The 15,152-nt window shown below is 44.9% G+C and overlaps 1 protein-coding gene across 1 annotated transcript; it reads right to left on the reverse strand.

The window, feature by feature from the left end:
- Positions 1-285: 285 nt before the first annotated feature.
- On the reverse strand, positions 286-13,357 carry ANKK1 (ankyrin repeat and kinase domain containing 1). Its single transcript, XM_077919624.1, has 8 exons — positions 13,064-13,357; positions 8,596-8,890; positions 7,551-7,702; positions 7,024-7,073; positions 5,463-5,618; positions 4,537-4,655; positions 3,909-3,957; positions 286-2,663 (listed from the first exon to the last, which is right to left on the reverse strand). Exons 1-8 carry the CDS (start codon positions 13,237-13,239, stop codon positions 1,375-1,377), a joined length of 2,286 nt encoding a protein of 761 aa, XP_077775750.1. The 5' UTR covers positions 13,240-13,357; the 3' UTR covers positions 286-1,374.
- Between the last annotated feature and the right edge of the window lie 1,795 nt (positions 13,358-15,152).

The following is a 15,152-nucleotide window of genomic DNA, read 5'->3' on the forward strand; positions in this document are numbered from 1 at the left end:
CTTTGGTAGAAATGTTTACTGGTAATGCAGTGGTGCCTCTTGCTTGTCTGAATGGACAGTTTCAAGTGAGTCTGTGGTTGTAGAAACCTTTGAATTTTGTGTGGCTGGACTACAGCCTGCTGTGCAAAGGTAAAAGTCCTTTCCATTACTCCACCCACTTTTCCCACTGTCTCTCCGCCCACTTCTTGCCCCTCCCACCACTGGCATGTTCTCCCCTCCCCAGCTTTGGTCCTTGGGCTGAACAAGGTCACGTTAATAAAGTTAGTTAGACTGAAAGGAAACTAGTTGTCTTCATTTTCTATTTTATTTAAGTTAGCAAGCGAACTCCCTATTAAACTTCATATTGCCTAACTTCACCAAAAAATCCCACCTACAATTAAATTTCCGTCACACATAATCTTCCTGGCTGCATACCGGAGCCAATTAAATCCCACTTTGGAGAGCCATTGATCTTCAGTCTGTACAGTGCTGGGCTAGTGGGAGCAATGAACTGGCTCCGGGTAAAGCAGAGATGTCTGTTCCTCTGCAAGATGGGGATAACAATGACTTATTGTCATTATGCGGATCCCTGAAATAATGCGTGTGAAGAGAGCATTTTCAAAAGTAGTACATTATTTTTATCATCTGCAGCACCCACACATCTGGCAGGAGACTCTGTTCAAGATCGTAAACAGAATTACAGTTGGGTGACTCCATTTCTAAGATTTCACTGTTAGGGGTCATCCACGCTTATGCTTGCCCTGTGCCTAGAAAACAGGGATCCAAGCAGTTTTTCATTTGTCCCACTTCTTTCTCCAGGAAAACTCCCTCTTTACTGCTGAATCGGAACAAACACCTATCCACAGAAACCCCAGTTGATGTTTGCTCCTTTCAGCTGTAGAGATCAGGTTTTCCTGGGAGAAAGCAGTGGGCAAGTGGAAGTCTAGGTGTACCTTTCGTTTCCAACTCTTTATATTAGCTTGTACCTATTCTAGCCTTACTCTGAGCAGACCCACTGAAATTTATAGGTCTGTTTAATTTAGGTTCATTAATTTCAGCGAGTCTACCCTTAGTAGAAGTTGGTTGGATATGATCCATCTTCTTCAGCACTTTGAGCTGCCTGGCAGATGTGAATATTTAAGAGGAGTTAGATACCACTTATATCTTCCCCATGAAATGGACTCATTTTTTTGCCACATCTCAAACCAACTTTCCTGAAAGTGCCTAATAGGACAATGGCACAAACTCAAGTGTGTCCTATGAGGGAACACCCACAGAAGCAGAGAAATCATTGCCCACTTGAATTCCTCATGCTGGTACTGACCCTCTCCCAAACTCTGGGGTTACTCCAGTTCCACCTCGGATTTGTTTGGATGTTTTCTTGAAGCCTTCCCTTCATCCCTCCTGGCTCCTTGGGCTGGTTTTTGAGGACTCCATGCCTTGCAACAAATCCACAATGCTTTGCTTTTCATTCCTGATGGCAAGTTGGAGTGGCGTGCACCCAGCATTGTCCTCCAGCTCCAGCAGTGCCCCAGCATCCAGCAAAGTCTTTACGATGGCCACGTTGTCTTTGAGCACTGCAAGGTGTGTGGGCGTCCAACCCACCTTGTTCCTGATGTTGACATCTGCCTTGTGCTCAAGGAGGTTGAGGATGCTGAGAAAAGCCCCCCGCTGTACTGACAGGTGGAGTGGAGTCCAGCCCAAATTCTCAGCTGCATTGGGGTCCGCTCCGCTCCTTAGCAACTCAGAAATTGCAGCTGCCTCACTGTAACGTGCTGCCAAGTGGAGGGGAGTCCAGTCCAGGCTTCCTCTGGCATTCACTTTGCCATGGTTGTCCACCAGGAGGTGGATGATGTCCACATAGCCTTCAATGGAAGCCAGGTGCAAAGGTGTCCATCCTTTGTTTGTCCTCAGGTCCACAATGGCTCCATATTTTATCAGCTTCTCACAGATAAGGTATTTCCCTTTTGCTACAGCCATATGCAGAGCGCTGTAGTGATTCTGGTCCAGGCTGTTGACTTCAACGCCGTTCTTCAGAAGGTACTGGACCACCCTAAATTTGCCTTTCTCCACAGCGAGGTGAAGAGGGGTCCGGAGGTTTCTCTGCTTCCTTTCCAGGTCTGCGCCTTGGCTGGCCAGCATTTTAACGAGCTTGATGTGCCCATAACAAGCTGCCAGGTGCAAGGCAGTCCGTCCCTCATTCTCCTGAGCATTGGGATCAGCCTGGCGTGAGAGGAGAACCCGCACCACGTTCTCAAAGTTGTTCTGAGAGGCCAAGTGAAGGGGCGTCCACCCATCAAGTTCTCGGGTATCGACGTTGGCCTTGTGATCGAGTAGGAGACGTGCAATCCTGTCGTCTCCGTTCTGAGCCACAAAATGGAGAGGTGACCAGTTGTCCTCATCAGCCATGTTGACATCTGCACCATGTTGGATAAGGAGCAAGATGGTCTCCAGAGACCTCTTTTGGACAGCCAGGATGAGGGGTGTGTAGCCACAGGCTATCCTCTTGTTGACATCAGCTCCCTGCCTCAATAGGAATTTCACCTTCTCCAGGTTTCCTGAAGCAACCATGAGGTGAAGGGTGTCTTCGTGGCTCTTGCTCACTTCTTCTGACGTTATCAGAGCTTCCAAGCTTTCAACCTCATTCTGAGGGAAACAGTGGGATTGATCCTTCTCATTCTCAGCTGAAACAAAATTAAAAGGGGCTGAGAACATAACCAATGAGAACTGGTGATATCAGGCACTTTGGTTCTGCTGAAATGTGGCCCAATGCCACCTATGAAGTACTACTGTCAACTGCTGTGGCCAAGCTATTTATTAATTTTATTAATTTATATCCCACCTTTCTTCCAAGGAGCTAAAAATTTCATAGATGGTTCTTCCTCTCCCCATTTCATCCTCACAACAACCCAGTGAGATAGGCCGAAAAGATGGTGACTGGCCCAAGTTCACCCAAGTTTGATTTTCATGGCAGAGTGGGGATTTGAATCCTGGTCTCCCAGGTTCAACACTCTAATTAATTAATGTACCACGCTGGCTCTGATATACGGCATGATCCATCTCTGTCATGTATGGTGCTAATTTTGCATTCTAGGATCTGTAAATATTTGCTTGTGCCATTCTCTACATTCTCAAGCAGACAGAGCTTTCCTACTGGATTGGTCAGCAATAAGAAGTCCTTCCCTTGGTCATTTTCATTAGAAACACAGCTGCCCCCACATATCCAGTCAGTCTGTGAAGTCGTCCAAATTGTGCATTGTGACCCACATCTCCAATACAACTGATAGTAATGTTTACCTTGTGCCCCAAGTAGTCACTTCATGTCTTACCCCAAGCTTATTTCCTGCTCCCATCAGAATTATACTGCAGGTTGCAACAAGGAGCAATGCATTCTTCCTGCTCAGTTTGAGCTTACCCCCTGTCACCACTTCTATCCCCTTTCCATATGGGTCACTAGTCTGAACTTTCACCCCTGAATAGGTTTGTGGTTTTCTGCCTGACCCCAAATTGATGCTGGAATTACACACAAACACCCATTGATTAGGACTTGATTTGCTCAAGTCCCAACTGGTTCTTATATCATTGCCTCATTGTGTTTCAATAGGTTTTCAGCTACTTACATTCTAATTACTAACAGGTCATTGAGATAATTTCTTTAACTGATCCAATTAATTCCTGTTTGTAAGCCTAACTTCCAACCTCCATCCAGACTGAGAACTCTCAAAATGACTTGAAAGTTGCTGCTAGCCACCACACCTCTCAAAACCCAGAACAGGGCAGTGGGGAATGATGGGCAAAGGCTGTCTCAAGATTCAGTGCAATGCACTAAGGTCAGATTCCCTTATCCCGCTTGGAACAGAACATGTTGAGCAGTAGGACTTTGCAGAACTCCAAAATGTGCATTAGATCCTACAAAAGCAGATACTCACCACTGTTGTGTGCTTCCTGAAAGGGACCAGATCCATTTGTACCCTTTCTCTTTGTATTGAATACATGGAAAAGAGCATGGAGACAGTTAGCAGTGTAATAACACAAGCCATGTGCTTTTCTGTCATGATATCTCTTTTAAAAGGCTTCTTTACTGGATTGTGCTGTGTTTTATACTCATTTTCACTTTGTGTGCTACACACTTGTTACACAAAGGCATTCATTTCTTTGTTCACCTTGTATGACCTTTTTGAAAATAAAGAAAAATCTATCTATCATCTATCTATCTATCTATCTATCTATCTATCTATCTATCTATCTATCTATATCTATCTGTCAATCTGTCTGTCTGTCTGTCTGCCTGTCTATCTGTCTATCATCTATCTATCATCTATCTATCATCTATCTATCTATCTATCATCTATCTAGGAATTGTGTCTACTGGAGAACTACAAATATGCAGAGCCCATCAGAACAGCAAGTCCCACAACTGACCTTGAGTTGTTTTGCATCATTTCAGATCCTACTTCTGTACCCTTCTTAAGATGCAACACACGGAGAATTCCCTTCCTATTTAGGGCAAATGCTCTGCCTAAAATGACCAAGGTAGCAGGACAGCTTTCCCCTTACCTGTTCTCTTCTAGAGAAAGGAGGCTTCACCGACATCTTCCTGGAGAAGCGCTCATTCTCCAGGTCCACCACAGGGCATTGGGTTAGGGACAATAGCATGTCTGTCTCCACCACAACATCTAAGGAAGTGGAAAAGATTGGGAATGAGCTCATTTCAAGGACTTGCAGTTCCATTTCCCATGCAGCTGAAGAATGATGAAATGCCAGTTAGTTGTGGAGACCAGATCCTACATGTTCTGGGGAGGTCCATGTTCCAGAGATATGGTAGATGGGGCCTTCTCTGTGGCAGCAGCACTTATAGGATGTCACTCATGGCAGAAAACCTGCTTTTCATGCAGAAAGTCTCAGGTTCATGCTCTGGCATCAAGAGGTAAAGGATCTCAGGTAGGATGTAATGGGAAAGACGCTTGCCTGGGACCCTGAGGAGGAGCTGCCTCTCAGACTGGGCATCATCCGACTAGATCAGGGGTGAGGAGCATGTAGCCCTTTGTATATTGTTGGACTCCAACTCTCAGCAGCCCCAGAAGCCAGCAAAGCCAATGGCTAGGGATGATGAAAGTTGAAGTCCAGCAACATCTGGAGGTCCACAGGTTCTCCATCCTTGATCTAAGAAGTAGCATTCTCTACTGCGAGAGACATTCCATCCTGCGACCATAGAACACCTCTTCTCAGTTTAAGGATTGGAATCCCTGTGGTCCTCTAGATATTTTTGGACTCCAATTCCCAGCAGCCCCAACAGCCAGCATGACTAATGGCCAGGAATGATGGGAGTTGTAGTAGCCCAGTATCATCTGATCGATCCCCACAGGTTGCCTATCCTTGGCCCGTATGGATCAAAGGTCTGCGATCTCTGGATGAGATCAAAAGCCCAGCTGGGATCCCATATGTGGAATAGCTCTCAGGAGGAATCCTTTCAGCTACCAGACCTGTGAAGCTTGGCCTCCTCTGGGGCTCTTGGTCCCAACATCTCTTCATCAAGTCAACCATCTGCTGGCATTCTGCTGGCCAGTCATCACGGATGGGCTCCATGGAGGGGCGCTGGCCTGTTGCCACGGTGACGATGACAGCCATTGTCTTGACCCCTGTTGAAAACGAAATAGGACCACCTTCTGTCACATATTTTTCCTCTGTGGGAAAACTGTGGGTGTATGTTGGGAGAAATGAGCACTAAATTGTGAGGACTTAAAAAAACAAATCACCAGCTGATGTGACATTGTGACACACTGGATTTAATACTGGCAAAAATGAGAAACTGAGAGAAACCCAAACGGGCAGATATGTCCATCTCTTGTGGTGAGTGGCAAAAAGGGCCTCCTCTCTGGTGGTAGCCCACTTCAAAAACATCCTCTCCAGAAAAATCAAGTTGAATCACTCAGCTTGAGCCAGTCAAGATATCCCCTGCCCTCCCACCAAGACATCTGAACCGGCTTTACAGAGTGGTGCTTAAGCTGGGTTGATTCAAAAGGATTTTATCCCACTGTTTATAAGTGTTAACTTCATTTTACATCTGCTCCTTTGCTGCGGTTTTCTTCCTGCTGTTTTTATGGTTTTCATTTTAATTTCCCTTTGTGCAAATTCTCTTTATTTGGCTGTTACTCACTTTGGGAGTTTGCTTTTCCCAAGCTGAAAAGGAGGCTTTAAATCTGTGTTTGGGGGTGGGTGGGATGGAACAGATAGTTAGTTGTTTTTAATTTTTGTTAATGTATGGAAAGACTGCCTTTTTAGGCAGAGCTCACAGGGGGCGGCTTCCCTGTCATAAAAACACAATAGATTTCAAAAGAAGCAGCTAGACGGTTTATATGGAAGCAGCGCAAATGTTATTTAAAAAACATAGACTGCTTAAAATAAATAAACCAAGAGCAATATAAATTTCAGCAGATAAAAAAAAAAAGCCAGGCATTTACTAGATGTTATGGAAAGTTGTTTGTTCTCTATGTATTTCAACAGCTCTTAAGATATAATCAAATTTTGGGTTCCTGAGATCAAGGAGCAGGTTTTCACCTATGCTTGGATAAAATTAGATGCCATTTTGAATCAAGATGGCAGGCTGAAGCTTTCTAAACTGCACTGATTTGGGGGGGAGGGTGCACTGATTGGGGGGGGAGGGTGGTTATTGAGCAACATTGGGGCCTATCCCACTTGGTCTAAATAAATAAAAATAAAGGCATTTCCTCCAATAACAACACATTCGCCATTCACTCATAGGGTTATGAGGAAGTAAACTCTGGATATGTAACTGTTCTTGCACAGGTGAGAAACCTGTGGCCATCATGATGCTGTTGGGACTCCAGTTCCCATCATCCTTGACCATTGTCCATCATGGGTGGACAAGACATGTGGAAGGGGTCACAGGGTTGCCATCGCTGTACCAGAAGGAGTTCTTGGAAGCCTGTACTGAAACTTCTGTTCCAATCCCTCACCTGCATTCTGCAAAGGAGAACCCTGGGAGAATAGGTGATTTCCATCTCCTCACCCCATCAGAATTACCTGAATATGGCTTCTTCTGGGTAAGAATCTCCCAGATGACAATCCCAAAGCTTGAAAAAGAAAGAAAGAAATGAAGGTGAAACAAATACAAACAAAAACACAAAGCATTATTAGGAGAAAATAGTTACACACGGAGCTAAAACAAAACAGGGATTTGAAAACTATGAAATATGGACATGTGGAGCAACAGGGTGGGCCCAAAAATATTTTGCAGCCTGAAAGAAAAGACAAAATGGCTCCTTCCCCCTTTCCATGTATGGAAACTAACAAAAATGCAGTTGGATGTTGTTACTTTAGCACAGGTAATGAGGGGAACTATCCTCAATGGGATACCTGAACTTTTCCTGCTTCAAGTGCCTCAGCATCTGTTACCTTAAGCATCCTACTTATTCTGCCTAATGATTGGGTTGGGTGCAGAATGCAAGCTGAGAAGTGACAAGCAAGACTCAACAGTGGTCAGAAGGTAAGTCAACTCCACCAGAGAATGGATAGCCAGCAACTCAAAGGGACAGCATGTTGGTCCTCACCTATAGACATCAAATTTAGTTCCTGGTGGACTAGAGCTCTGCAGAAGTATCTCAGGAGGGATATAGCTCAAACTACCCCTCTGGGCTGACCTCTCAATGTATTCCATTAGGCTTGATTCCTCCATCCACTTGCGGAGTCCAAAATCTGAAATCTGAAGTCAAGGTGAAATAAAAGTACATTTTTCACTTCCATACGTACCACTGATGTAACTTCATTTGTGTCCTTATTTCTGGACATGGGCTCCTTTTTGTATTTGTGTGAGAGTTTGTTGGTGTGGGTGATGGATGTTATATAAAATTTACTTTAATTATAACTGGAGCAAAAAACCACAAATTCACAGATGTTTTAATTTTTCAACATCCTCTGGCTAGAACAAGAGGCAGATGAATAAGCAGGGCTGCAGTGAGTAAGAGGAGGAGCAGGTCCTGGGGGCTCTTGTCATTGGACTGCGTTCCGGGATGTGGGCCCTCAGTAGGTGCCCAATCACACCAACCCTTGGCATCAGCCCTGATCTTTCCCATCCTTGAAACTTGTAACTGGATATGTTAGAGACAGAACCTGGGATTTTCTACAAGCAAAGCATCACACATGCAGTACTGAGCTATCACACACACACATACACACACACACTAATCCTGCTCCCCAGGGATGTGGGCGGCACTGTGGTCTAAACCACTGAAACCTCTTGGGCTTGCCGATCAAAAGGTCGGCAGTTTGAATCCCTGCAACGGGGTGAGCTCCCATTGCTCTGTCCCAGCTTCTGCCAACCTAGCAGTTCAAAAGCACACCAGTGCAAGTAGATAAATAGGTAACACTGCGGGGGGAAGGTAAATGGCATTTCTGTGCACTGTGGCACTTGTCATTGTGTACTGTTGCACCAGAAGCAGTTTAGTTATGCTGGCCATGCTGTGGACAAATGCCGGCTCTCTCGGCCTGAAGCAAGATGAGCGCTGCACCCCATAGTCACCTTTGACTGGACTTAACTGTCCAGGGGTCCTTTACCTTTTACCTTTACCTGAATCCTGCTCCCCAGTTTGACCTCACCTTCACATGCATGTTGGCATCCAGTAGGATGTTTCCTGGCTTTAGGTCCAGGTGAAGCAAAGGAGGCTTCAGACTGTGCAAGAAGTTCACAGCCAAGCTCGTCTCATGGATGATCCGGAACTTGAGTTGCCAAGACATTTGGTGGGTGGGGAGAATCTTCTCCAGGGACCCATTGGCCATATATTCCATCACAATCCCCAAAGGGCTGTAACAGATGCCATAGATGGACACAATGTGCTGGAACTTGATTTTCTCCATCTTGGCTGCCTCTTCAATGAGATGCTTTGTGCTGGTTCTACAGGGGGGTAATGTGGAGCATTACTGCTAAGTTTTGGTCTCAAAACAGTGAAAGACACAAATAAGAACACAAGGCGAGCCTGCTGGGCCAGATCCATGTTGTCAAGCTCAGTTGCTTCAGTTTTGAACAACAGCACAACACATTAGTGTACTTTAACTTCAGTGGTAGATACAGGTCAGTGCAAAAGATCGGCTGAGATGGTATCCAATGGAGGCATCCAATGAAACTGACTTGGAGGCATCCAATGGAGGCATCCAATGAAGACTTGGAGGCATCCAATGAAACTGAACGTTGGAAGGCTCAGGACAGACTGTCCATTAAACTTTAATTAGTTTAATGTTAAGTAAACGTCCAGTGCGCTTCCAACGCCATAAATCTTATCTCAGCAGAGAATTTCATGCAGCAGTTGAAGAAGGCAGGAGAGTCAGTACCTTTCAATGAAGAATCCTGGAGCAAGCACTTTGGAACTCAGGAAAAACTTTATTTACAAAAAAAAAAACCTGGCGATAAAGCACACATGCTTTTATCTCCGGCATAAAGAAAACTTTACTCTAAACTTAACTCATATCAGCAAACACGCCCATGGCCACAAACTGAGTCTGCAAGTCAGATCAAAGGGGGGAAGGGGGAGACACAGGGGTGAACTGACTATTTATACAAACTAACTCACATTCCTGGATGCTTAATGACTTCCAGCTGCTCAGTGATTAGAGCGACTTGTTACCTCTTAACCCTTTAGTACCAACACAGACAAAAGAAAGGACTTTGTCACACAGTTAGAAATCGCTCCCACAAGAGGTGGTGATAGGAAGAATAGGGTGTTGGACGAGATGGGCCATTGGCCATTAGCCTGATTCAGCAGGCTCTTCTTGTGTCAGGATTTTTTATAAAAATAATAATAATAATCCTAATTATATACAAAACTATTCACACAAAAGTCATATATATATATATGGTCCCATGCTATACTACAGTTCAGCAGCATTATTTTATACAGTTATATGCACTGTTGCCTGTATATGCTTATGCACTGGTAACTTGGAAACCTGGAGTAAAGCAGTATATGCAAAAAACGAGTATATGAGAATTGTTCATATTTTTAGAAGAGCCAATAAAAAAATAACTGGTATCTCATCTAGCTCAATGAGTGAGATGGAAATGATTGAAATTCTATAGATAAGATAAACCAGAAAAGTAAAGCTTTTGGTTGACAATTTTAGTCCAAGCGCTCTCACGACAATCTTGCGATGCTAAGGGTAGTAGACCAGTGGGGTTTAAATTTAGGCGAAGCCAATAATTAAATGTCCTGCCCCAATCTGTAATTCAACAGAGGGGAAGTTAGCCTTTAAGCGCAATGAAGCTTTTGGAACACAGGATGGAACAAGGAAAAAAATGCCTTAGAAACTTTGAACAGCTTCTGTAGATCCAAGGTGAGCGCCTGTCCAAATCTGAGACCCATATAATAACTGTGCTAGGGATTTAGCTTTAAACATTTCAAGGGCTGAGGGTATGTGATTGCCACCTTTGGTATGGAAAAGGCGCATCAGAATTTTGGCACTTTGGGACGCTTTTTGCTTTGCATGTATATGGTGGGCTCCCCATGACCCTGTTGACTGGAAAATAAAGCCGAGGTATTTAAAGACCAATAAAAAAATAACTGGCATAATGGAAATGATTGAAATTCTGTTCAGATAAACCCAACATTAAAATTCTGGAGAAGCTCCATTCCCAGTTTGGAATTACACATGCAATCAATGTCCAGCCCTTCTTGAGCGTAGCATCAAGATAATAATAATAATAATAATAATAATAATAATAATAATAATAATGATGATGATGATGATGATGATGATGATTTATTATTTATACCCTGCCCATCTGGCTCGGCTTCCCCAGAAGTGTGTGAACAGTGCATCACAGCTTAGTCATCAACACAGAGAGAGCACCTGGACTGCACTAAGAACCTGACCAATATGCATTGTGTTCACCACATCAATAGTAGTGGTACTCCTACAAGCAAGTTCACTACCTGCTTGCCCATGGGCTTGCAAGCTCCTCTGTGACATCAGAGAGCTTTGAGGCAGTCTGAGGCAGTACTGCACCTCTGACTGTGCTTGGTTCAGCTGCATTTCATTTCCTTCTGACCTCAATGCTTATACAGTGGTATCTCAGGTTAAGTACTTAATTCGTTCCGGAGGTCCGTTCTTAACCTGAAACTGTTCTTAACCTGAAGCACCACTTTAGTTAATGGGGCCTCCTGCTGCTGCCACGCCGCCAGAGCACAATTTCTGTTCTCATCCTGAAGCAAAGTGCTTTACCTGAAGCACTATTTCTGGGTTAACAGAGTCTGTAACCTGAAGCGTATGTAACCCGAGGTACCACTGTAGCTCCTCCAATCATATATACATGGCTGCAACTCAGGGCTCAACCACACTTCTGCTTGTTCTGTGATTTCAAAGCATGGGCTCTGGTTCCCTGCTGCTTTCCCTGGGGAAACCCACTGTTAGCTTCTGAATCAGAAAAATCCACAGAAAACAAGACTGATGCTTGTTCCAATTCATCAGCAAACAGTGGGTTTTCCCAGGGAAAGCAGCAGGAAAAAAGAAAAACCTCTTGGACCACCTAGAAGTCACAGACCAAATGGAAGTATGATGAGCCCTCAGAACAGGCACCCCCAAACTCAGCCCTCCAGATGTTTTGGGACTACAATTCCCATCATCCCTGACCACTGGTTCTGTTAGCTAGGGATAATAATAATAATAATAATAATAATAATAATAATAATAATAATAATAAATTATTTATATCCCGCCCTTCCCAGCCAAAGCCGGGCTCAGAGCGGCTAACAACAATAAAGTAACACAGCATTCTAAAATCAATTCACTTTAAAATCAATTCAAAATTAAATTAAATTAATGGCAACCATTGGGCTAGAGTTCTGTGAGGATTACCAAAGGAGGGGGTCAGACTGTGCCTTGGCCAAAGGCCTGGTGGAACAGCTCTGTCTTGCAGGCCCTGCGGAAAGATGTTAAGTCCCGCAGGGCCCTAGTCTCTTGTGACAGAGCGTTCCACCAGATCGGAGCCACAGCCGAAAAAGCCCTGGCTCTGGTTGAGGCCAGCCTAATCTCTCTGTGGCCCGGGACCTCCAAGGTGTTTTCGTTTGAAGACCGTGAGGTCCTCCATGGGACATACCAGGAGAGGCGTTCCCGTATGATGGGAGTTGTAGTCCCAAAACATCTGGAAGGATGAGTTTGGGAATGCCTGCCTCAGAATAACACTCCATGCACTTGTTGGAGTGGACTGTTGTTCACAAAAACCTGTGTCATTAAATTTTTTAGCCTTTAAGGTTTGTTTTCCTATAGGGCAGAATTTCCCCAAACTTGGGTCTCCAGCTGTTTTTGGACTACAACTCCTATCATCCCTAGCCAGAAGAACCAGTGGTCAGGGATGATGGGAACTGTAGTCCAAAAGCCATTGGAGAACCAAGTTTGGGGAAACCCTGCTATAGAGTATACCATGGATTAAGAGGGGAGAAAGGAGAGGGCAGGAAATCTCTGGCTAAAGTACGACTGAGTAATGGTTTCGAAAGTGCAAAGGGTCACAAAGAGTGAGGGGTGTTCAAATGCCTTTTAAAAGTTCATGCGCTTCATGACTGGTCCCCCCCCCCAAAAAAAAAAAATGAAGAAAAGAAATCTTAATTACAAGGATTACAGGGAAACTTTGGGGTAAATTTAGCAGTGAATGACAGAGCCCATCTACATAATGGATATTTTAAAGACAGTTGGTTGGTTTGGAAATTCCATACCAGAACAGGCAACCCTTGCAGTATCTAGTCTTGCTTTGCCTGGGTGCAATGCAACAGTTTTTTATATTGCTTCTCAGCTGGCTTCACATTCTGCTCGATAACTTGCCTGACCAGTTGGTGCAGCTCAACACACGTTGAAGGCTGCCAAGAGAATTAGCTTCAGGCACTTGACAAGGTGGGCCTGAAGCAAACCAAGCCAGTCTCAACTCGCCTCCCACTGAATGCTGTTTTTGTTGCTTTGGCCAAGCGCGATGATCAGTCTAGTGCCAAGGTGTGAGCTAAGCACATCCAAAGAGCCTTTCAAACAGAAATTGGCCAAGGCAACCCTCTCCAAAGAAAGCACCTAGCACAGCCAAGCAGATTACCTGTCAGGTCTGGAATCCTGGGGAAGGCGAGAGGAGCACTTCACTGCAAAGGTGGTTCTCCATCGCTTGTGCCTCACTCGGAAGACCTCGCCAAAAACCCCACTGGCCACCTTGAGCCAATCGTCCTCAAAATCTTCCTTGGTGAACATGGTTAAGCTGCCCGAATGCCGGTCCATTTCCAGAAGAACAAGCCAGGAGGAGCCTTCCTCTGGAGAGCTGCCTCCGCCTCTTGTTCCTCTGCATCTGATGAGACAAGGAAAGCCCAGGGAGGACTGACTTCCTGGTTCTGGCTTGCCAAAGGGCGGGCAGAGAAAGCTGTGTGTGTTGATTGCATTTGTTTGGCATGACTCTTAATGAAGTCACAAGATCCACAGTTTGCAGCTGGCAGCAGCGCCCTCCGAAACAGACCAGCTCTTATACAAGTAAGACAGCAAGAAGGAGAGAGAGAGATACAGTGGTACCTCGGGTTACATATGCTTCAAGTTACATACGCTTCAGGTTACAGACTCCGCTAACCCAGAAATAGTGCTTCAGGTTAAGAACTTTGCTTCAGGATGAGAACAGAAATCGTGCTCCAGCGGTGCGGTAGCAGCAGGAGGCCCCATTAGCTAAAATGGTGCTTCAGGTTAAGAACAGTTTCAGGTTAAGTACAGACCTCCGGAACGAATTAAGTACTTAACCCGAGGTACCACTGTACAGTGGGATGCGGGTAGCGCTGTGGGTTAAACCACAGAGCCTAGGACTTGCCGATAAGAAGGTTGGCAGTTTGAATCCCCGCGACAGGGTGAGCTCGCGTTGCTTGGTCCCTGCTCCTGCCAACCTAGCAGTTCGAAAGCACGACAAAGTGCAAGTAGATAAATAGGTACCGCTCCGTCGGGAAGGTAAACGGCGTTTCCATGCGCTGCTCTGGTTCGCCAGAAGTGGCTTAGTCATGCTTGCCACATGACCCGGAAGCTGTATGCCGGCTCCCTTGGCCAATAAAGCGAGATGAGCGCCACAACCCCAGAGTCGGTCACGACTGGACCTAATGGTCAGGGGTCGCTTTACCCTTTACCTTTACCACTGTACAGTACACACACAGAGGCCTCTCCAGTGTGATAATCCTGTCTGGGTGGGGAGATTTTTCTGCCTTCAAGTGAGCTATTTTGGCCCATCTGAAGACCCACAAGTGCTCAGGGCCCTTGAAAGAAGCGCTTACCCATCCTTCTCTCACCCTTCTTGTCTGCTCTACTCCTCACAGTCAAAAATTAAATTGTATGTTTCTTGGGGCAGAGATCTGTCCTGTTTATTTATTCCTGTACTGTGCTTTGATGGAGATGTATTTCCCAACAAAGAGTGCTTCATAGCGAGGCATTCCTGATCGAACCAAGGTTTAGATTTGTTGGAGTATAATGGCCGCCGCGTTGCCTTTTTTTTGGGTCAAATAGGGTTGAAGAAGTGAAATCAAATCCTGAAACAAGTTTATTCTAGTTTCAGGGCATGAGGAGTTTAAGAGGTTGTCTCTCCTAATGAGGAATATATCTGAGTGTAACCTGATAGAGATGGATAAATATAAATATAAAATGTCAAGTGTGGGGCAGGGGGCTGCTCTTTCTGCATTTATCCTATTTCAGTCGGTCTCTGACTGTTTCATTCTGTTGACACTGTAAGTTTTTTAATAAATGCATGAATACACTGTATGTGTTGTTATGTGTGCTTCAATAGCGATGTTACCGATTTTGATGCCTTGTGTTTGCCTGCTTTGTAGAAGAGCTGAGTGGTAATGTGTTACATACATACAAATAACTACGAAAGGGTATGATCATGCGGTGCACATTTTCTGAGGAGGAAACCTTGCCTGAGGGAGCATTGGTAGAGATGTTAGGCAGAAACTCCACAAACGCTATGTCACCACTAGTGTGCAGTGTCTGGGAAGTCCCAGGGTGATCACATGGCACATCTGATTCTCAAATGTCTCCTGCTTAACTCCTTCACTCAGGAATGGAATGGTGTGGTTTATGAAGTTACATAAGAAGGGAAAATCCCCAACCCATCCCAAACAGCTCAACCCTGCAGAAACATCCCAACAAATAATTAAACTTTTATGAGT

The sequence above is a fragment of the Podarcis muralis genome, chromosome 15 (assembly GCF_964188315.1).
Source record: "Podarcis muralis chromosome 15, rPodMur119.hap1.1, whole genome shotgun sequence".
Lineage (NCBI taxonomy): Eukaryota > Metazoa > Chordata > Lepidosauria > Squamata > Lacertidae > Podarcis > Podarcis muralis.